The sequence below is a fragment of the Amphiura filiformis genome, chromosome 17 (assembly GCF_039555335.1).
Source record: "Amphiura filiformis chromosome 17, Afil_fr2py, whole genome shotgun sequence".
Taxonomy (NCBI): Eukaryota; Metazoa; Echinodermata; class Ophiuroidea; order Amphilepidida; family Amphiuridae; genus Amphiura; species Amphiura filiformis.
The window spans coordinates 12,967,833-12,991,082 of record NC_092644.1 but is presented as its reverse complement, the minus strand read 5'-3'; the positions used below and the strand labels follow the sequence as shown (position 1 = coordinate 12,991,082).

Below are 23,250 nucleotides of genomic sequence, written 5' to 3'. Positions count from 1 at the left end.
GATCTTGTGGTTTTGGATGTTAATGGGATCTTTGTATAGGAATATGTTAAAACATATTTATCATACTCTTTGTACATATTTGCTAATAAAATGCACGTAAATGCTAAAAAAAACATGGAAGGTGAAAGCATCCTGAATTTGTGTCAAGTTTTGATCCATGTAAAATACTTGGGGTCATAGGGGTCGCTCAGAGCACACACGCAGCCGCAAGCTAATAACCCACTACAAACAATCGCCTTGTCAAGTTTGATATGAAACTTTTTTTAATTGAAGACAAAGACCAATTAGCCTTTTCAAATATGGTGTACACAATAGGAGGGCAGTCTTCCATCTGGGCAAAACCCGGCAAATTCAAAACTGTACCCATTTTGTGCAGCGCCATGTGTCCGTCATATCTCGAAAAGGCTAATTAGTGCCTCTGTACTAATGAACTCAATTTTCCTACACCTCGCCCTAGCCCAGGCTCGCTCTTAAAGGCCCTGGTTTTCAAGAATCCCCCAATTCCCCAAAAGATTTGAACAGAAGATATTTTTAATAAGCATTTGACCAATCAAGCATATTGAGGACACTGCACTGTCATTAGTTGTATTCTAGTTATGACTTGATTTACCATTGAATCTTTATTGTTTAAATAAGTACCCAATGTTTTCATTTGGCTTTTTTGTCATTTTGATATCATTGACATCATATCAAAGTTGATTAAAATTTCTTTATGATGATGCAGAAATTTGACTTTTTATGACTTTGTCCTCACTTTGCTTGATACAGGGTCGACTTCACAGAATCACAACGTATCACGACCCTGGGCCTCAAGGAAGAACAGATGATTAATTGTGACACGATCAAGGGAAATACTTTTGTTTTATATTGTTTTCAGCGATTGATAAATTGACATAACTTTGTAACGAAAAGTCGCATCAACATGGGGTTTTCAGTTTCTGAAAGCTCTAAATATCCGCTTTAGAAATATATGTAAAACTCATTTTCGTTCAGGGTCGACATGTGACTCATTCCCCTTGATCATGTCACAATTGTGTTTTCAACTGATTGAGTGTCTCAGGTTAAAGAAGAAATAAAACAAAACAAAACAAAAAAGCATTGCAAGTCCTTGGGCTACACCCACTGAAATCTAAACCCACTGAAATCTAAACCCATTTTAACTCTTCTATACGATTTATTTTCAGAGTTTCGATTTGTGCAGACTTAGTGGGTTACTGGATTTACGATGTGTCCTAACTCTGTAAAACTTGTAATCCTTATGGGTTTACTCAAGTGGTACATCAATCATAAGACCAATTGTATGGCTTTGTGAAACTAGCTATACAGTAAGCCAACAAATTAGGTACCAGTTATGTTCCCCTCCTGTATATCCTAAACAAAGACATATATGTCATAATTGGAACCAGCAGCCAATAGCTGCATCTTTTAGCTCGAATTTATGACCTCATTCGTTGAAATTGTTCAAGAAATAAAGACACAGCGATCCCAAAACCCAAGGAAGATACCAACGTAAAAGGTGCAGTTTGCTGCATTGCATGCCCTATTGATTTGTACACAAAGCGTTCGTGAACAAGAGAACTAGCACCACGCTTCCATTGATTAACATGTTACGTGCTTTCATTGATTAGAGCACAAAAGTGCAACTTTTGATTTTGTTTCTTCATTATGTTTTAGATCACCGTTTCTTTAATTCTCAACCAATTTCAACAAATAAGGTCTTAAATCAGAGCTAAAGAGTAAAGGTATTGACTGCTTGTTTTAATTGTGATACATTTGTCTTTATTTATAGTAAGAATTCCAATTGAATGAACGCAGCTTCAACAGCTGCACTCGATCCAACCGCGATCGTATATCGCGTATTTCAAACTACAACGCTAACGCATGACCTTGGATACAATACTAACCAATCATGGGTGCGTTGGCATGGTTGGATTCACTTTCGCGATACTCACGCACAGTCGCACACGCTGGCACATCACGCAGTGTACGCATAAAAAATTGGCCACGCTATTAAAAGCTGCGTTCATTCAATTGGAATTCCCACTATAGTATATACAGGGGTGAACACAACTGGTACCTTAATTCTTTGGCTTACTGTATTTCCCCTATTCGGGGTAATGGTCAATGCGCTCTTGCCTTTTTAGAACTTCAATTGTCGGTGCTAAATGAGAATGTGTGACCTGCTACTACGCAATGAGCGTTAAGTTGTAAGTTGGTAGTTTTGAGATGCCCTGGCTGCTGCGTTGGTGTTCTTTTTTCACACACAACTGTTCAAGCTAATAGTATGCCGTTTGTGAATGGGACACAATAGGCCATTCACAAAGGACATAATACTAGGTGCACGGCAAACAAAGAACATAAGCAGCCGGGATGTCTCAAAACTACCAACTTGTGACTTTATAATCATTTCGTGGTACAGCAGGTCATAATAAACACAGCCAAAAAAGAAAGTCTCCACTAGTTCCATCCCCATGTAATCAGAGTCTGATGAGTTTATGGCAAAATAATCCATATAATAATTTTCTATACACTTTCCTTCAAACGTTGATACCAAAGTTGATATGAAAAGTTTAATCATCATGAGCATAGGAGCCGTTGTTTAGAAATTCGTGCAATTTTTAAAATGACAAATTACGAATTGACCACGCAAAATCCAATGCATGGTATCAGTTTATTATGTGGCCTGAAGCAACCCGTACAGGAATCATTGCACTTGCCTGTGCACAATTGAAAGAGCGGGGTATTTGATTTGCATTTTGACATGCATGGGTAAACCTTTAACCTGCCGGCCTATTCAGGCGACGTAATTCTTGGCACTCACGCTAGCTCTGCTACGTGATACAATTCCCTATGTCATTTTTAAAATTGCGTGAATTTCCAAACAACTGTTTTTATGCTCACGATGATTAAACTTTTGATATCAAATTTGGTATCAACCTTTGAAGGAAAGTGTATAGAAAACTATTATATAAATTATTTTGCCATAAACTCATCATACTCTGATTAAATGGGGATGGAACTACTGGAGACTTTCTTTTTTGGCTGTGTTTATGTATGAATAACATGCAAGGTCTCAAATATGTCTATGAAAACTACTCTGCTAACTTCTACAAGTAGACCATGCTAAATTCTCTGATAAAAGAGACCAGGACTAGCAATACTTGATTAGGACACCAAATGTCATATTTATTGCTGATCAATACCAATACGTGCACCTGTTTGAAATGTTGTTGAAAGGATACGGTATAGGTACACAATAAAAAACAATTACATATTCACCAAAAAATCAAAAACAAAAAAAATTATATTTATATTCCATAATCAAAGTTGACACACAAACATGATATTTATTTGGCATTTGGTTGGTTTTATTATTTTTTTTACTAGATAAAGTCAGTGAATTTGGATGACAGGATTTTTTATGACAAGTTTTATGGTTAAATATAAATTCTAAAATGCCATCACATGCATCAACACTCTATCTACCATGTCGTCCAAATTATACAATCATATGAATCTCAAAACCTTTTTAAACATATGTTCACAAGTTTTCTTCCAACATCTTTGTTATGAATAATAACAAAGGAAAAAATAATAATAATAATTAACAATATCATACCTAACATATATAATCTATGTTACTCTGTTTTGCACATGTTGTATTTATAAACATTAATATGGATTTACAATTTTTTTCATATCACAATTAGCATAATTAATAAACTATCTATCTCATTAATACAATTGCCACAAGCTGCGTATACACATTTTTGTGGATATTAAAGAACATCACCAACACTTTGTATTTTTTTAATACATTCAACATTTTTGTTAAAAATTGGTTGCTATATAAATAAAATTGTATTCTACAGAGTGTTGCAGGTTGTGTGTTCAAGTGTTGCCATATGTAATAAATTGAGTGATTTTTTTTCTAAAATATATCATGACGACACAATGAACCACAAGCAAACTTTAAGTACCCAACCACTCATAATCACCATCATTAGTGTTTTCAATTCTTCAGGACATTTGATATAAATGCCTGTACTTTGTTCAGATAAATTATTCATTTTTTGTTAGTGCCTGTGTCAATAAAGACCCAACTTACGCTCAGATAAAGTCACATACATATCGTATGTCAGTTTTACGCATTGCACAACTAGTGTGGGTGCTGCGCCATATTTGCATGCACATCATTTTATGTACAAGTCTCAATTTTTGATGCCAAAGCTGAACAAAGTATACATAATGCATTCCATAGCAGAGGTACATCGTAGGTACTCAACATGTACTCGTGGTTCCAGTTGAGGTTACCTGCGGAGGAGTTTAGCTGTAACTTTAATACAACCGTGTTCTAATTACCCATACCAAGCACATCCACAATATATTAACGGTGGTACAGGACCATAGCAAACGTAGCAGACGGGGAGGCCATGGCCACCTACTTCTTGAGAAATTTGATGTTTTTCTTTTTATCTTTATTCCAATTTTGCCGCATATTTGCATTTTAGCTGCTCCACATTTTGATGGCCACCCCACATTTTTCAACCTTGAATGCTAGGGCCCTGCAGTTATCCACATGTAACTTCTTATGCAGAAATGTGCACATGGACATAATACTCAGTTGATAGGCAAAGTGGGTGCACTATGCACGGTAGTGTGGCACATTCAATCCATAATGTGACACAACCTTATGATGTCGTCTGCATAGTGCATGCACTTTACCTCTGAACTGAAATATGATTTGTGTTAGCTCTGTTAAAGTCATGCATACAAGCACGATACAAACTCAACTCTTAATATGACACATGCAGCAAGTGTAAGTTACTTGCACATTTACAAGTCTATACAATTAAATAACTTATACTTGATGTGCACCTCGTGTCCACATGATATACAGCTAGAATTGCGTATTATACGGGAGATCGCAATTTGTCAACTGAAATACCACCAAAATGTTTACCGCTATGAGAAAAAAACTCTTGGAACTTGACAATTTTCAAAGATTTTTAATCATAATCACATTGGGCTTCTTATACTCTTCAACAAATTGCAATCTAATAAAATTTCTCACTCTGTTTGGTTTTGCTTCGTTATGATACATACTTACAATGATACATGATTAATAGACTATTCCACTTGAAATCCACACACCCCCTGTAGAAGACATGACCTTGATCTTCCACACAGGGAGTGTGAATTTCAAATGGGGTTACCTGATTGGGTGACTTCATTTGAAAACTACACCCCCTGTGTTGGAGATGTTATGTCTTCCATAGGGTATATGTATTTCAACTGGAAGAGCCAGTAAGGGTAATCACCAACCAACGCACAATTACTAGAATAGAAGTATCAAAATACTGGAAATTTTTTATAGGTACAGCATTTATTACACAATTTGTCATATTTATTTTCAAACAACAGGATTACATCAACATATTTTTGTCCATGGGTGGATTTGTCTCAAGTTTGTGAAGTAAATACAATGCGGGTGGACCCTGAGTGCAATAATCACCAAAACATTTGTTTCTTACAACCAAACACTAAGTGGATATTTTTTCCTCTTTCGAAAATTGATCTTTTGTGCTTAATGTTTTCGTTGCGACGGACATTGCCTTTTCAGATTGCCATAGCAACCTTCAATTCTCTGCCCGATTTTCCGCTCATGAGATTAGCTTTGTTCAGTGTTTCCTGCAGTGGAATATGCTGCAGAAAATTTTACTCGGTGCGGAAGATGCGGGCGGAATGGAAAAATCGTCGCATATTAATTTTTGTTGTGTCTGTCACAATGGAAATTATCGTCAAACTATATACTGGCATTAATTACAGGGAAGAAAAAATACACCCATGTTTGGCTTTAAGACGTACACGCACAGAAAGCGTCAAAGGATACTGAAATTATCAACAATTCTACTTCCACATAAAACATTTCTTTACTGTTATAAAAATGGGATTTTATATAGAATCACAATTCCACCAGTCGTACTAAGGATTTAGTAAATATTTTGAGCTTCCATTGTTGCTATATTCTAATCTTATATCATTTCGTAAACTTTTTTGGTCTATATTTGAACACCAAAATTGGTTTACAAACTATGGATATGGATTTATATTTTGGAATTATATATATATTTTTAGTTTATAAACTGTTTCTTATATGACATGACTAAATGTATGAAAAAAATCAACACGGGGGAAAAAGAAAACATGTCGACAAAATCAACCGCATTGAATTCTTGAATGATGCACATGTGCTGCTCAAAGCAAGCACTGCATGGCCATCTAAGTCAGCTGACAGCATTATTGATGACACAGGTCAATTTGGAAATCAACCATTGGTATAACAAATTCACATGTTTGCTAAATTACAGGAGTCCCACACAATAAAAAATTCAGAAATCCATTGTGAATGTGGGTTCATTTACAGTATACAACCAACAGTAAAGACTGCTTGGTTTCACCTTGAGTTTACTGGTGACATCAGTGCATACCAATAAACTGCCCTTGTATGCATGTACACTCTGCAGGATTAGGTTAACACACTATTCAATACTGCAAACAGGAAATACGCACCTACGTCCCTACCAAACTCGAGGGGAAACAGTAGTGTATATGGTCCACTTTTTTTTAACACACAATGGGTACTCCGCAATTGTTCACCTACTTTTTTGAGTCCAACTAATCAATGTGAGCAAAGATGCAAAGATTTTAATCAAAATCCCAGTGCTGACCATACTAGAAACTCAATTGACTCGCTCTATGTGCCATACACCACACAATTAAGTGCACATGATATGGCACTGGTCTCTCATCTCATTTATGACCTTAACATATGGATCATGGGGTAATCTATGAGTGATAAACGTGGCACATATTCAGTTAAATGTTGAAAACTACAAATTGTCAATTCAAGTTCTACCTAAGGTATTGGGCTGTTCCAGTTAAAATCCACACTATCCCTGTGAAAGATTTTGGAAATATCTTCCACAGGGGGAGTATGTTTTTCAAATGCAATTGGTCCAGGTTAATCATTTTGAAACTCATACTCCTGTATTTAGCTTCACCTATATCTTGCACACCCGGAATGAGTATTTCAAATGGAAGTTACCCAATTGTCTGTTCTATTCAAAACTCATACTCCCTCTGTGGAAGACTATAGCTAAACCTTCCACAGTGGTAGTGTAGATTTTAATTGGAATAGCCCATTAAGGTATTCAGGCTGGTTATCAACACACACTTAATATCCTCCCAATATACAAAACATATAAATGGAGTGGAAAACAAAACAAAATTTATACCTAAAGTTAAACAAAAACTTTTCAATATTAAAAAAATTGATGATAATATGATAATGATATGATTTTTTTTTCACTTCAAGCACTCTGGAATGAATAAATTGCAAACACTTTTTTGATTATAAAGCTTTGCTTTCAAAAGACATATTTAGTTAACATACTTTTTTCCTTTTAAAATGTATTTATATTGTTCCACCTACCACCTTTTTTTACCAAATATATGTAAGCGATTCTAACATTAAAACCATAAATACTGATTGGTGATAAGGTTTTGGGGTAAGTAAAGTCTCATCATTTTTGTTTTTGGTCATTCACAATATTTTCCATTTTTACAAAAAGCAGTATCTTTTCACAAGATCGAACACAACTAAATTCCTTCAAGAAGTACAGGTACTGCATATGTACTATTTCTCCATGTCATCATGTAAGTACCACATAGGTACCTCGTGCATAACAAAATATTTGCAGGCACATCTGAAGTAATCCATAAAGGAGGTATTTAGTTGTGTATAAATCAAGAAGTAGTCACTCAGCATGCTATTACCATCAAATAAATTTAGACACATGTTCAAAATACTCATCACCGACCCAAGGGTGAAATTAACAGCTTTGCTACCAGCACTCAGTTTTAGAAAAAAGTGAGTCCTGGTTCACCTGAATATAGCTGGAACCAGGACTCAATTGAGCTTTAATCCAGACTTTTTTCATGATTTTAGGAAAATTATAACAATTTTCCTAAAAATACTATCCAGAAACACCATCAGCAAAATTCAAGATGGCTGTCTTCATCGTGATCAAGAAATGTACACCCACACTAGAAAACAGAGCAAAATACTGCCAAAATTATGACCCCTGAAGGCATGTAAAAAGAAAAGTTGGTAAAATATTAGGTAAAAGATAAGATTTGGCACTGCAGTTTGTTGAAAATACATTGGAAATGGCCAATATTTTAGGTGAAAATGAGCTTCTTTTTCACAGATACCATGTAGTATTTTCTGTTTAACTTTCGTACGGCACTGATGCAGAGTGATGGGTGAAACTTTGGAGCAAAAATCGTTGTCTGGTTCCATCGTTTTAATCCTCAATGGGCCACATTATGGGACTCACGACCGATGCCTGTCGTCTGCCAAATTTCACCCTTGTCACCGATGGTATGATTGAAGTCTTGGCAATCATCACTGATCCCAAGTTGAATTCATTTCTGAATGTTACTAATGCCATTAATCAGGTTAATTTGTTAGAAGAGTTTACTTGGTTTACTTAACGGATTTATCTTAAATATGTTGAGAATTTCATTAATACATGCCATCATTCACCTAACACTATTCATGAGTACATTAAATCAATCATGATTCGATACTGTGTGCATTTCAATTAGGATGGGATCGGTTCTACCACTTAGTATACTCTGGTACACAACTTTGTAGTGGAAAAACGGTTATCAGTAAACAGGGCTATGGTGGTTACTCAGAGGGTGTCAATAATTATATATACTTTTTTCCATCAAAATTGCAAAGTTTTCTTATAATATAGATCAACATAGTGCTAAGCGTAGCTTGCGTGAACCAGCTAGCCAGTGAGCGTGGTGGTTTTATGTTGGACGTGCTGGTACGGCGGGTCTGCCTGGAATAGGTGGGGCTGGTTTGTTGCCGTCTGCTGGCCGTCTGTAAACAAATAAACATAAAAACAAACAAATGATTATAAATATATATCAGTGTTATCCATAGTAAATTTTGTAATTGCTGATTTTAAACTTGCTACAGTATTTTAGCATTATGCATTATAATTACAGATTATCAGATTCCTATTGCTACCACTCCCCGAGGTACACTGCTGCCCAGCTACTTCATTGGTACTCTGGAGTACTTGTGTGGGTACTCTAGAGTACACACATTGGAATCTGGTACTGAATTGTTACTACACTAGTACTGGTAAAGTAGCTCAGCAGGGCCTCACATTTGACGAGAATCACTGAATCGATTCTCGTAATGATTCTCGTAATGATTCTCATAACATTTGTTGCGAGAATCAATTTCTTTCCTTGAATCATACAGTAAGTGAAGCAACTCGGATGGTTTTTGATTCTTACAAACGGGCACGAAATCTAGGCCCTGAGCTGGGCAGCAGTGTACCTCTTGGGTCAGCTGCAATGGGAATCTGATAGTTATACACAACGGAACACTTGGTACACAAGTATCTTCGCGGCAAAAATACACAGGCATACAATGCAGTACCAATGCTGTGAACTATTAGTTACCCCTGTTTGTTAATGAAATACAGGAAAATATCTACAGTCTGGTGCCGTATTCCATGAAGCCGAAGGCTGAATGGAATACGGCACCAGACCCTAGATATTTTTCCATATTTTGTGAGAACAAACGGAGTAACAATTTTATCCTTTAGTGAACATGAATTCTACTATCTTCCCACTTGTTCATAAACTTTGCTGGAGGAATTTAGTTTGATAATCTTAATGAAAAGTAGACTAGTTTCTTCGTTGCTTTTGAACAGTGTAGCCATGCCGCGTGAAAAGTATGCGCGCGAGTCTTAGGATATCGTGCACGTTATGTTACGCTTACGCTCGCATGTTAGGACTACTCGGGTAATATGGAAAATATTACTGACTAATGAGATTACAGAATTCTTATCAACTAAATATAAAAAACAGTATACCCTTAATATGTTACAGACCTGGTTCCAAGAGAGTCACCTTAGGTTTCAGGCATTTTTATTGGTGAATTTTGGTGCCATCTGATTTTATTTGGCTGTATACCCCACTCAATCCTTAATACGCCTATACGCTACATGTATGAGATGGGTATACGTACATTCCACGATAGCCGTGATTAACTTGCAATTACTATGGTGTCTGTCACCTGGTCTATAATAGGCAAGAGGGGCAGAGGCCGTGAGACCACAGAACCGGCAATGGTCGTACAACATCAAAGCATAGTTTGTTGTATATTACAGGGAACCGACAACTTCATTCAAAACTATAGACCAGTCTTATAATTGGGGCACCTTCCTGCCGTTGGTGGGGTGCACATTGATATCACTTTAATATCACACATTATGGGATAGTGAAAGCAAGGTCAAAAAGGGTATCACATGATTCTTTCATTATTTTATATTCATGTGATGCCATTCTTAACCTCGCTTTAGTCGTTTTATAGTATGTGATATCAATGAGATACAGAAAAACTCCAAACAGTCAAAGTTTCAGCATCACCCGATAATGAGGGCCGATCATTCCATGAAGTGGGCCTGACAAACCTAATACGAACATACTGCAGATTTTTACGGTCTTTCGTGTAAATGCAAAGACACGCAATGCTCTATTGCGTATCTATCACATATGAGGCATGCATCGTTGGTGTGATTGTTAGACATGCACGATCAAACAATCAGCCCTTATGAATATTCACAGTATACTCTGTATACAGGGACTTTGACTGTTGGAAAATAGTCTGCATTAGTCTATGGTGATATTGATGTTTGTTTACCCCGTCAATGGCAGGAATGTGCCAATTATTAGAATGGTCTAAAACTATTAAGTTTTACAAAATGAGAGCCAAAAATATCAAAAAATTTGCAATGTCTTTGTAAAATATAATTTTGTATAAAGTATATAAGTTTCTGTTTTCAAACTATGAATGACTATCATGCATGCAAAACATATGAATATGAATAAAAGGTGCAGCATGCCATTGCGGAAGAATTTTGTATCAGTATGAAGCATATAACATATTCTCTCCAATTAATGTCCCCAAGGTAACATTTTCGTAAGGGGACATTATTAGAAGTGAATTTTCAATGAAAACACTTGCAAAAAAAAAAAAAATTCAGGAACTCACAACATACAACTTCCGGTTTGAAATACAACATGGCAGCAAACATAATAATTGAAAAAAAGTTTCAAGACATAATGCAAATCATGTGCATAGCAATGTTGAATACAACTGTGGCAATGAACTACATGCAACTTTTTTGATAATGGAGCCTTGGGTTTTGATAGGAAAACAATGGGAAATTTTGGTTGTCCTCCAGACTTTATATAGTCAAAAACTGCATATTACTTTTACCAATGAAACCTAATAAGATCTTAATAAGTATATTCAACTTTTACAATACTACTTCAATCGTGTTTTCAACTAATTTCCAAGTGCTTGAATTAAATGTTTCAAAATAATTTAAAATACAAAATTTCTGATAAGGGGAAAAACCTTTCTAGGAATTTCAAAATTAGGGTAGGTATTCTTTTGAATAGGAAAGACACATTTTTAAAAAGTTGGTGTTTACTTTGTTTGGGCCTAATCGTAAATTGTTCTGAATCTTTCAACTTTTATCCATTTATGAAATATATGTAAATTTTGAATAACAATTTTGAGCATTCTCTTCTTTTGGAAACATGCGAATATGTAACCTATATAGCTCACAGCGAAGAAATTTCATTCTTCGTCTCCGTATCACAGGCAGCTCAAGCATTTTGTTAAGTAAAGATGCAACATTGAATATGCAAATTAGCTCATATCTACTGTTGTACACATGCAAAACACAGTAGATATTACAGGCACAAACTTTCTTCTTTCCATTCATACCAAAATGTTGATGTTGTACGACCGTTGCTGGTTATTTGTTAACTAATTCTTCCATCCCGCTGAATGCCTATAAGTAGGCCTAGGCAAAAAACGCAATTTTTTAAAGTAAAAAACAAGATTTTCTACTTTTATCCATTATGAAATTTATGTATAAAATTTTGAACAATAATTTTGAACATTCCCTTCTTTTGGAAACATGCGAGTATGTAACCTATATAGCTTACAGTGAGTTAGTGTTAAGTAAATATGGATACCATAATCAGTTCACTTCATTCTGTGCCTTGCCAAAAATCATGTCTACTCTTATGTAAATTTATGAATACCCTACTCTTTTCAAAACTCCCAGTGAACTACATGTGTGGGTGTGGCTATTTATACACATGACTGGTGACTTGCCCAGAGAACTCTTGTGTGGTTCATTTACCCAAAGTTAAATGTACCATGGAGAGAGCATTAATCTGAATTCAATCTATACCAATAATTAAGTTTCCTCTGAGCCCTGATATGGTATACCAGAGGCCTGACCTGATATACACGAGGCCTGACCTGGTGCACCAAAGGCCAGACCTGGTGTACCAGAGGCCTGACCTGGTATACCCGAGGCCTGACCTGGTGCACCGAAGGCCAGACCTGGTATACCAGAGGCTTGACCTGGTATACCAGAGGCCTGACCTCAGAGGCTTGAACTGGTGTACCAGAGGCCAGACCTAGTGTACAGAGAATAGACCTGGTGCACCAGAGGCCAGACCTGGTGCACCAGAAGCCAGACCTGGTGCACCAGGTCTCTGGTGCACTGCAGGCCAGACCTGGTGCACTACAGGCCTGGCTCTGTGCATCAGAGGCCTGACCTGGTGCACAAGAGGCCTGACCCACCCTTAAGATATGTGATAGTGTGTCTCTTACCTTGGGATTGTTGGTGCTGGCCTGTGAGGGACATCTGGCCTGCTCGGTATCATTGGCACGGGGAAGCTCTCTGAGGATTGGGTGCTGGAGCAGCCATGTTGCCTACTGGGCGTGAGGGTGGCTGGCCAGGGGCTCGAATTGGCCCACCACCTGCAGGTGGAGGTCTGAAAGAAATAAAACCATAAACAGATAAGATTTGTGAAAACATCCATCTCATTTTTAAAAATTGATTATTATTTGTTATTTCACAGTCCTAAATTATTTGTATGAGTTAACTTGGATGCTTGCCTGGAAGATAGGGAGGAAGATATTGATAATAAGTACAATCATGAGGGTTGGGAGGAAGGAAGGAAGTGCTGGCAGGCAAAAGAGTGATGAAGATGGGGAGAAATGGTTGGATCCCTTATATAGTAAGAGTGATGATCACTGAGAAAATATGGGTGTAAGAGAAGAGAGTGAAAAAAGCAGAATTAGCAAGCATGATGATTACCCAAGACTGAAAATGTGTCATGGATAGGGTTCACAGTTTTTCGCGTTTTTGCATCCAGGACGCTTTTTGTACTCACTGGACCCGGAAAAGTAAGATTACATAACCTGAATGGGTCCAGCAGGCTGTGCTTGGACCCGGAAAAAATCCCATCCAAGAAATTGTAAACATGGTAAATAGCATTGGCGACATTATTGTAACGTAATATTTGCATGATACAAAAAAAAGTCCACCTCTTCCACAGTTCCCCTTGTATCACTAATCAAACATGAAATAGCGATGGGTGTGCCCACACTGTGTATCATGTAGCAGCGATTTTAGTAATTGTATGTAATTTATGAATGGAAAATTGTTAAAAAATATGCTGCAAATCGACTGAGCTGAGTCGGTGGTACATTTGCTGGTGACAATTACGAAAACATGTTTTTGTGGTAGATGTATTTTCAACTGAGCAAATATAGCAAAATAACAAATAATTTAGATGATTAAAATAGTGCATATTATTTGGTAGTAATTGTAGTTTTGTTGAGAATAGTCGCCGATCACGGTAAGTCGTCTTTTATCCAATAATTTGGCTCGACTTAAATAGGTCTTGGATGCCGAATTCGACATACTTCATGCGCGCCAATACTGAGTGAAAATGGCATTTCCGGGTATTCTGCCTTACGTACATTGGATGCATAAGTGCAAAAATCAGCTTGAGACCCGCAAATTTCAACTAAATGGGATCTGAATGGGTCCAGCATAAAAAGAGTGGACCCAGCTACTTGAGAGCAAACTGTGAACCCTGGTCATGGATTAAGTTAAATATCTGGGACACTCACTGCAGGGCTTCAAGCTAGTCTCCTTGCAAAAATATAGGAATAATATAGGAACACTTTGAATGAAAATATAGGACAAATATAGAACAGCAGAGGTCAAATACAGTGGGTATCAGAGACCAGTATCTATTGTTATGGGGGGGTAAGGCCCAAAGATACCTTAATTTGTACATGATGTATGTATCATTTTGAACTGGTATGTCTATAGATATATACTATACTGGGCAGAAAATAGAGGCCAGTAAAATCTACCTGCTGTCCTGCTGAAATATATGACAACTGCGCACAAAGTACCCAGATATTTTCAATTTCATATAAATTCACTAGTACAAGTGAAAAAAAGAACATTTTAATCTCCTTAACTTGGAAAAATATGGGAATTTTAGGACATTAATTCAACAATAATGAAAATATACAACATTCAGGAAAGTCCAAAAAGATAGGAAAAAATAGGAAATACATGGCTGCTTGAAGCCCTGTCATTGGGTCAGATTCAAATATTAAATATATGGTATGTTAAGCTTTATTTCATGCCAACTTAATACTACAGTCTAATACTGCTCCTGTGGTTCATTAAAAAACCAAGAATCCCAGAGTTCATAAAAACTTCCAATGATAAGACTAAACAAAAACAATGTTGTCTCATCAAAGGTATATTTTAAAACTGGTCAACAACACTCACTTTTTGAACCGAATATTTCAGAGAATCCATTCTCCGTCCTCAGCGGTGTGATACTGTTGGTAGACTGACTGATGATTCTCCAGTATTTCCTTTTTGTCCTTTGTGATGGTGTTTCTAGAAGAGAATCATATATTCTAGAAAGTTCTCGGCCCCCGTCCCTATTTAGGGTGGGGCTGGTCTCTTGTTTGATTTTAATGGCTTCCCTCACTTTCCTTGGCAAAAACTTGTCTTCTCTGCAGAGGACTTTAACATTTCCAATGATAGGGACAGGGGCGAGAACTTTCTAGAATATATGATTCTCTTCTAGAAACACCATCACAGAGGACAAAAAGGACATTGTCAACAACATCTAGAAACACTGGAGAATCATCAGTCAGTCTACCAACAGCATTACACCGCTGAGGACGGAGAATGGTTTCTCCGAATTGTCTATTCCCAACACGTATAAATCTCTTCATTCGCAATGATGTCTCAGTTTCAAACATGAATGCAGAATGCATTTTTTTTTTCTTTATTTAAGATTTTTTTAAACTTAATTTTGAATCAAGATGTCATTTGCAAGTGTTCAAAATACACAGCATAAGCCATAATTCATTGGCCCAATTTAAGTACAAATATCAATTGTTTTATAGCTATAATTAAATCAATAAACTTGTTTAGAAAAACAATCTCATTGGAATTTCTCTGTGAACTCTACACCTATACTGAATTTGTGGGTTTCTGGCGTATTCAACCAATTATATATTTTTGCTGATTTCCCACAACCACAGCATTTAACTAGATATTTACAAATGGTTGAAATTGAATATGTGAACAACTATACAACATTACAACAGCATCAACTAAAGCATTACACATGGGAGGGCCTGACCCTGCAGGCAGGACAGATTCCACAAACACTTAAATCAACATCCCGCTTTAGTACAAAAGTCCCATACATTCATACTTTGTAGGCAAAGGGCTTATTATTGTATTTTTTTCAATTTGGAGAAGGATGGGAAAGATGTTATTCCACACACTTAAATCAACATCCCAGGTTTAGTATAAAAGTCCTATAAATTATACACTGTAAGCAAAGGTCTTATTATTTTAACTTTTGTCAATTTGGAGAAGGATGGGAAAGATGGTATTCATGGTTAAATCAACATCCTTGGTTTAGTGTAGAAGTCCCATACATTATACTCTGTAAGCAAATGGCTTAGGCCTAAAAAATTGTTTGATTGGCAGAACCTGACCGACCCTAAAAGCAGGCCCGACCCTAGACCCTTTTTTTTGCAAAAAAAAAAAAGGAAAAGGAAAAAAGAAAGAAAAATAAAATAAATAAAATAAAAATAAATAAATAAAAATAATGAATAAATATATAAATTTTAAAAAGAAGAACAAAAGTTCCAACAAGGCCTTTATCAGATGCAATTTACAGATTTAAGATTTTTAAAAATCCCGACCTACCTACCCTATTTTTTTTATGTTTCGCCAATCAAACAATTTCTTTTTTTTAGGCCTTATTATTGTAATTTTTTTTCAATTTGGAGGTCAAAAGGATGGGAAAGATGTATATGGTATCATTTTTTAATACTGACCCATAATCTGTTTTCTCATTTCTGTAAGTGGAAATTCAGAGAAGAAATATTATAACATGTGTGTGATTAGTAAACGAAAATGGTTAACAGATTCAGAAAACGATTAGCACACTCTTGGTAGAACGATTAGCACACTCTTGGTAGAACCAGATCAACTACTGAGCCTACTGTGGTAGGCTCAGTAGGCTATTCCAGTTGAAGATGTGACCTTAATCTCCCACACAGGGGGTGTATATTTCAAATGGAGTCCACCCATTCAGGTAACCCCGTTTGAAATTCACACTCCCTGTGTGGGAGATTAAGGTCAGGTCTTCCATAGTGGCTGGTTGGTGTAACCCATTAGGGAGGGTTGCCAGCCAAACAGTAAGTCTTGGTGCCCAATTAGGCATCATCAAACTATCATTTTGTGACTTGGGAAAATTGTGATTTTGTGGGTTTTGAGTGAATGCGTAGCTTGAGCAGAGGTGTATTTATTTTTACCCTAAATTTGTCTGTGAATTTTGCTACAAAAATTACAAATCATGAAGTTTTTGAAATCAAGGCATCAACGTTAAAGTAGGTCAAAGTTCTTTGCGTAAGCGATCTGAATGCACTGCGTAAATCCACGAAAACAAATCACATAATTGCGGCTCTGGGAAATGCTCACAAATTACATATATATTTACAAGGATGTTATCATTTCACATTGCAAAATGGGTTCTTATTCGCTAAATATGCACTGCTTAAACGAGAATAAAACATTTTGCACCACATGTCATACATAAAACATTGAAATCCTTGTACTGGATCGCTGCCTTATCGCAGTAGCTAAGGACCTGCTCCCTGTCATAATGGGTTCTTGTAAATTCTAAATACTTATGTTCGGTACACGATATATAAAACAAATAGTGACTGCTTTATATTCGGGTCATGGTTAAAACTATAGGCCCGCAGTATCTTCAAACCATGCTATGTCTGCTTCAGGTCATAGCATTGTTTCAAGATCACATGGATAATTGTAACCATGCCCCTCATAGCAGGAATATTTGTCTACTCTGGAAAATGAACAAGAATTGATATTGATTTAGGCAAACCTTGGATGTGTACCAAAATGGGCCATTCCAGTTGAAATCCATACACCCCCTATGGAAGACATGACCTTAATCTCACACACTGGGGGTGTATATGTCAAATGGAGTCATCCATTCAGGTCATGAAGTAACCCCATTTGAAATCCACACCCCTGTGTGGAAGATTAAGGTCATGTCTCACAGGGGGTGTATGGATTTTAGGCCACATGATTAGGGGTCAATATCGGGTTTATTTTGTATTCTAAGAAGATGTAAAATAATGCTGAATAAATTACATGTTTTTTGTAAGCTTTTGCACATGAAATCTGGTAGATTTTTGAATGGCGTTAAGTCAAGTCAACCACTTCTGAGTGCAGAACATTGTTGCATCCACACGGACACGGACGCAAGATAGACATGCAGAAAGATTGGCGGTGTGTCCAAAGTTGTAAAATACACATCTGGACGCAATGACGCGCAAAAACAGGAACCCTGGTACCTGATGAGTTTAAAGATCATCGGGACCCTACCCGGGTCATGAGAATTTGAGTCACTTTGAAAGGAAATGCATAAAATATAGCTTACCCATTGGAGAATGGTTTGAGCATATCGTCATTGTCTACAGGTGGTGGCATTGGAACAGTCATGGTGGACATACTGATGTCACCGATGATCTTGAGGGCTTCTTTAGTAGCATGGTACATCTTCAACATCTCCTCTCGTCTCTGTGCTTCCTCAACAGACTCCTCCATCATTGAGCCCTGTTTACACAATTCAAACCAAATGCTAAAAATGTTGGTAATTAATGGACTTTTTGCCTAACAAACCCATCACATCTATTAACCCTAACACTGACCCATGCTTTTTGATATCGGAAGTCAAAGAAGATCCGAATTTTTCAAGATTCAGAAGAATTTTTGACTTGGCACCCCCAGGATTCGAACCTTTGACCCCCCGCATGCCAAGCACACGATCGCGGACCGGTAGCTGGACGGGTTATTGCTGCCCGGCCAGCAATTCCGTGAGCATATCACACTTAGGGTGATTGCGTCATCGCAGACCCTGGGTTGCATGCATGATCAGAATTTTTCATCATGGTATTTTGTGGTTTTTACTGGTGTTAGGGTTAATCACATTATTATGTTTTGATGAATCCAAGTGTGTGGCTAAAACATAATAATGATTTTTAAAATATTGGACTCGACTACGTCTAATATCTTAAACTCATAGCTCGACCAATAAATATGGGCTCAATCCAGTAGCGTAGCCAGCGGGGCAGAGTGCCCCCACTGACAAAAAAAATGAAAGAAAAAGTGCCCCTCTGACAAAAAATAAAAGGGAAAATCAGGGCAAAGGAAAAGAAAAGGGGCAAGGAGCCCTTTTCTACCGAAATTCAGCCCGAAAATACACAATTTTTCCAAGCTACGCGCGCATATTGCAAAGAATGAGCCCTTTCCATCCTGATAATAGGCGAAAATAGTGTAAAATACCAAAAATACATCGTCCCAATCAAAAAGCCTTTCGTGTTTATGTATTGTATGATGCAACTGTAATTTTTTTCGTCTGTGCCCCAAAAATTTTATTTTGCCCCCCCCTGACCAAAAAAGCTGGCTACGCCCCTGGCTCAATCTATCAATTTTTATATCAGAGGTGGCAGTGGGTAACAAATCCATTTCCTGAAATTGACCTGGACCTTTGACAGGTGGTCGAGCGCTTGCGTGCCGTATTCAGCATTTATGGGGGCTCGTGCGGGGAATAGGCTATGACATGGGTTAAACAGGTATCACCCCCTTTTAAAAAAATCACTTCTTGTCTTTTAACCTTGCTATCTTAGAATTTTTTTAATGTCCACATTTTTCCTATTATGGCCCACCCCATTTCCAGAATTCCAGAAATTTCCGGAAGACTTGCATCCCTGTACTCAACTCCTACTGAGATAAACAAAAATCAATGTCCAGTTCCGGAAGACTTGCATCCCTGTACTCAACTCCTACTGAGATAAACAAAAATCAATGTCCAGTTCCGGAAGACTTGCATCCCTGTACTCAACTCCTACTGAGATAAACAAAAATCAATGTCCAGTTCCGGAAGACTTGCATCCCTGTACTCAACTCCTACTGAGATAAACAAAAATCAATGTCCAGTACCAAAGTGTTAATCTGAGCTGCTCTGTAACTAGATAACAAGGCCAAAGGAAATCTTTATAAGAGATTTTCCCCTCAAACCTTGAGCACTGTGGCAGGTCAAACCTTAAAGTCCCATTCAATGATCCCAGCAAAAGTGTAAAAAAAATTGTTTATAAATTGCTTAAAAGTGAAGTCATTCAAATTGTCATTTGGTATTTTTGAAATGAACAATTTGGCAAAAAAACAAAGAAAACAGTAGTATCACAAAGTTGAAGCCCCATTCAAAAACATGTAGCTAATTTATATACTGTCAGTATATAAATTACAGATTCATGTAAAATGCCTTCTTTTGTCTTAAATACACAGCTTTCAGCTGAACCAGTAGCAGGATATGTTGGCACATGTATGACAATGACAAAGGTACCAAAATCTGAATTTTGATGATTTTTATGATCGTCCGGATGACCAAATCACTGAATGGGGCTTTAAGCACTGTGTTAGAGTCCCATACAGATTTTCCCCTCCCCAATCTGAAAGAAACCCATCCAATTTGTCCCTGACCTGACCGGTATGCTTTTGCCCTAACTGCAATAAACATCATCCCCAATAAACACAAAATTCCTGAGACTAGACCAATCTCAACCCAATGCAGTGTACCATGTGCCAGGGCAAAACGACATGCACACAGGTCACAGGTCAAACTAAAATGATGTATACACACCACTTTAAATTGCAGCGAACAGTCTGCACAAGGGCGAGCTTTTTTGTTTGTTTTCTTGTTTTACTTCCAAAAATCGCATTTTCGCATATTTGTTTCCAGATGTATTGTTGCGACTAAAAACTTATTCCCTGCCTTACGTCAACTGAGACCAAACCCGACCATGGCCAGCAAAAATTGATCGAAATATCCGAGAATCTTTCTTACTCACCTGATCACCACTGGAGTAAAGATGTGCCAACATTTCTCCCAGGATAAAATCTTTTGCCTGTTCAAGGAAAACACAAATGAGAAGTTATCAAATACATGTACAAGTAACCTGTTTATTTTATATTGTCTTAAATTAACTTAAACACAAGGTTTTATTGTTTTATTGAAAAGTGTTTGCTCTAAAAGAAAACTGTTTTATAACAGGACCCAACATGTTTTCACTTTCTTCAGCAACAACAAATTTCTCAATGTCATTCTATTCAATTTGGCTTGACATTGAGTTAAACATGCGGCTTATCGACCAATTTGTATCCACAACAACAGGTACCAGACAATGTGAAGCTGATGTTGAAAATTGGCCAATCTGCAATTACATACGTAATTGAAATTTAATTGAGGCAGAGATGGGTGCAATTTCTAGGGACTAGACCCCTGATCTGTTTGCTTCACATATACTCAAAGTATCCCTAGTATAATAATATTCTTACATTGTTGATGCAGAGATGCATGCATGTTTTTGGGACTAGATCTCGTATCTGTTTACTGATGATGCCCATGTAGGAATCCACCAGATTACGGATGGTCTCCACCTGCCTTTCCAGCTGAGGATCCATGGAACCAATCTCAGCTTGTTGCTAATAGAAATAAAAAGATTAGAAAATGATAAGTTTATTAATAAAGTTAGGGGCACAAACATTTGAATATTTCATAACAATGCAAGATTTAAACAACATCAGTTTATTACTGTTGTCAGAAGAATAATTCACAAAACTCTGATCATATATGTGACCTGCTACCACGAAATGAGCATAAAGTCGTAAGTTGGTAGTTTCGAGACGTCCTGGCTGCTTCCTTGGCGTTCGTTGTTTGTTCCATACATACACACACCTGTTGAAGCCAATAGTATGTATGTCTGTATTTCCTTTGTGAATGGGGCACAATGAGGCATTCACGAAGGACATACTACTGGCTTGTTCGTGTGCTTGGCAAACAAAGAACATCAACTCAGCAGGCAGGGTGTCTCAAAACTACCAACTTGAGACTTAAAACTCATTTTGTAGTAGCAGGTCACATATTATTCTTTCTCTCAAGTTCACCAAGAATTGAAATCATCCTCGACCAAGGTTTGAACTTGGAACCTCTGAGTCTCTATACTTACAGGATTTGGTTGCAAGTATTACACAAACAAATGTGACCTAATATGAGTCAATCAGTCCAATGTCACAAATAGACATTGATACCTCAAAAGGCCATAACTTGGTTCTAAAAACTAACAACAATTCACCTTATCATTATGCTGCAAATAATTTCACAATGTTTAAAAGACTACTGTGAAGCCAATATTTTCACGTACAGATATTTTTGCTGCTACAAACTTCACTATTATTTTTGGGAGGTGATCATTTCGCTGTTCTAGAGTTTTTAGTCATTAAGCTTAATATCTAAGCTTCATTATTTTGCACATTCGCGGGCTGTTCAATTCATAGGCCTATTTCAAACTGCGAGATATGCGAAAATAAAACCACTACTATACAGTAGCTGGATAAGTTCAAATCACAAAAAAAACATATAAAAAAATAAAAGCATAATGATTTATAGTGTGCTACGCACAGATACAACGTTGATCCACAACCCTCAGCACACTTTACAAATAGTTAACAGTAACAGGGTCAACTGAAATATTCAATATGTTAAATGCAATGAACAATGAAACTTGATGCACTTGAAAACTACATGGCAGAAAACGATTTTGTAATCCAACAATGTGTTAGTCATGTCTTGTGATTATGTAATACTAGCAATGATGCTGGTAATTGATAAATCCAGTTCAATGTGGAATGGAGAAACTCAAAAGTCTAACATTACTGACAATAGTAACACAATTGACACAGCATCAAACCTTTGAAGTATAACAAATGTAGTCACCCATTCAGGTAACCCCATCTGAAATTCACACCCCCTGTGTGGAAGATTACGGTCATGTCTTCCGTAGGGGGTGTATGCATTTCAAATGGAATAACCCATTGACACTCTTCTTATTTTTTGGAATTAGGTCCTTCAATTTATTTTATTACCAACATTTCTCTGAAATTGGTAAAAAAATTGGGGGAAAAATGCAAATTTTGACCTTTTTTGGTCGATATTTTGAAAGCATTTGTGATGCTGGGCATTGCAGTCACTTTGCGCTGTTGGATTTTGTTGAATTGGAGGGAGCTAGGGTTAATGAGCATGACTAAGCTTGTAATAATCAATGTAAGGGTTGAAAGTCCACCTTTGACAAAAAGGCGGAATAAACCTGAAAACAGTGTGAAAATGGCCCTAAAACAGGCTGAAAATAAACGAAATTGCATTAATCAGGACTACAAAAGAGCCCGAATTCAGGCAAAAGCCTGAAAGCGTACATCCCAGATGCAGAAAGATTTATGTGACTCATAAGTTGGGAGTTAAATTGCACCAATGGTTTGGACATTAATATCAAAACGTACATCATAACAGCCCATAGAGCAGTAGGACACAGATTGTTCACCACCATCTGGTTTAAGGCTGTCACTTTTTTTGTTCAAATCGTCTAAACGGAACAATTTTCAGACCTTTACTAGGATGTTAAAATCTCAATTTTTATGAGATAAAGTGAGGGATGAGTGTTGTCGATTAGGTCAACTACCTATAACCTCAAGTAATAATTTGCCTGATTTAACTTGATCACCAATGTAAATACATTGGCCTTGATATCAACATTAGTGCAACAAAAACAAGAGGAATATTGCATAGTTTTATCAA

At 37.0% G+C, this 23,250-nt stretch overlaps 1 protein-coding gene across 4 annotated transcripts in view; it reads right to left on the bottom strand.

Annotated features, from left to right (window-relative positions):
* Positions 1-8,503: 8,503 nt before the first annotated feature.
* The window catches only part of LOC140136955 (dynamin-1-like), a 105,042-nt gene continuing 90,295 nt past the window's right edge, over positions 8,504-23,250 (bottom strand). For 3 of the 4 annotated variants that reach the window (XM_072158614.1, XM_072158616.1, XM_072158615.1), the window contains exons 15-20: positions 20,958-21,104; positions 20,471-20,527; positions 18,001-18,176; positions 16,367-16,387; positions 12,797-12,960; positions 8,504-8,959 (exon numbers count right to left, since the gene is read on the bottom strand). In XM_072158614.1, coding sequence (XP_072014715.1) covers positions 12,846-12,960; positions 16,367-16,387; positions 18,001-18,176; positions 20,471-20,527; positions 20,958-21,104 — 516 coding nt within the window. In that variant the 3' untranslated portion in view covers positions 8,504-8,959; positions 12,797-12,845. Of the gene's footprint in view, positions 8,960-11,893; positions 11,973-12,796; positions 12,961-16,366; positions 16,388-18,000; positions 18,177-20,470; positions 20,528-20,957; positions 21,105-23,250 lie in introns of all 4 variants that reach the window. The other variant, XR_011856793.1, reaches the window with a different exon arrangement.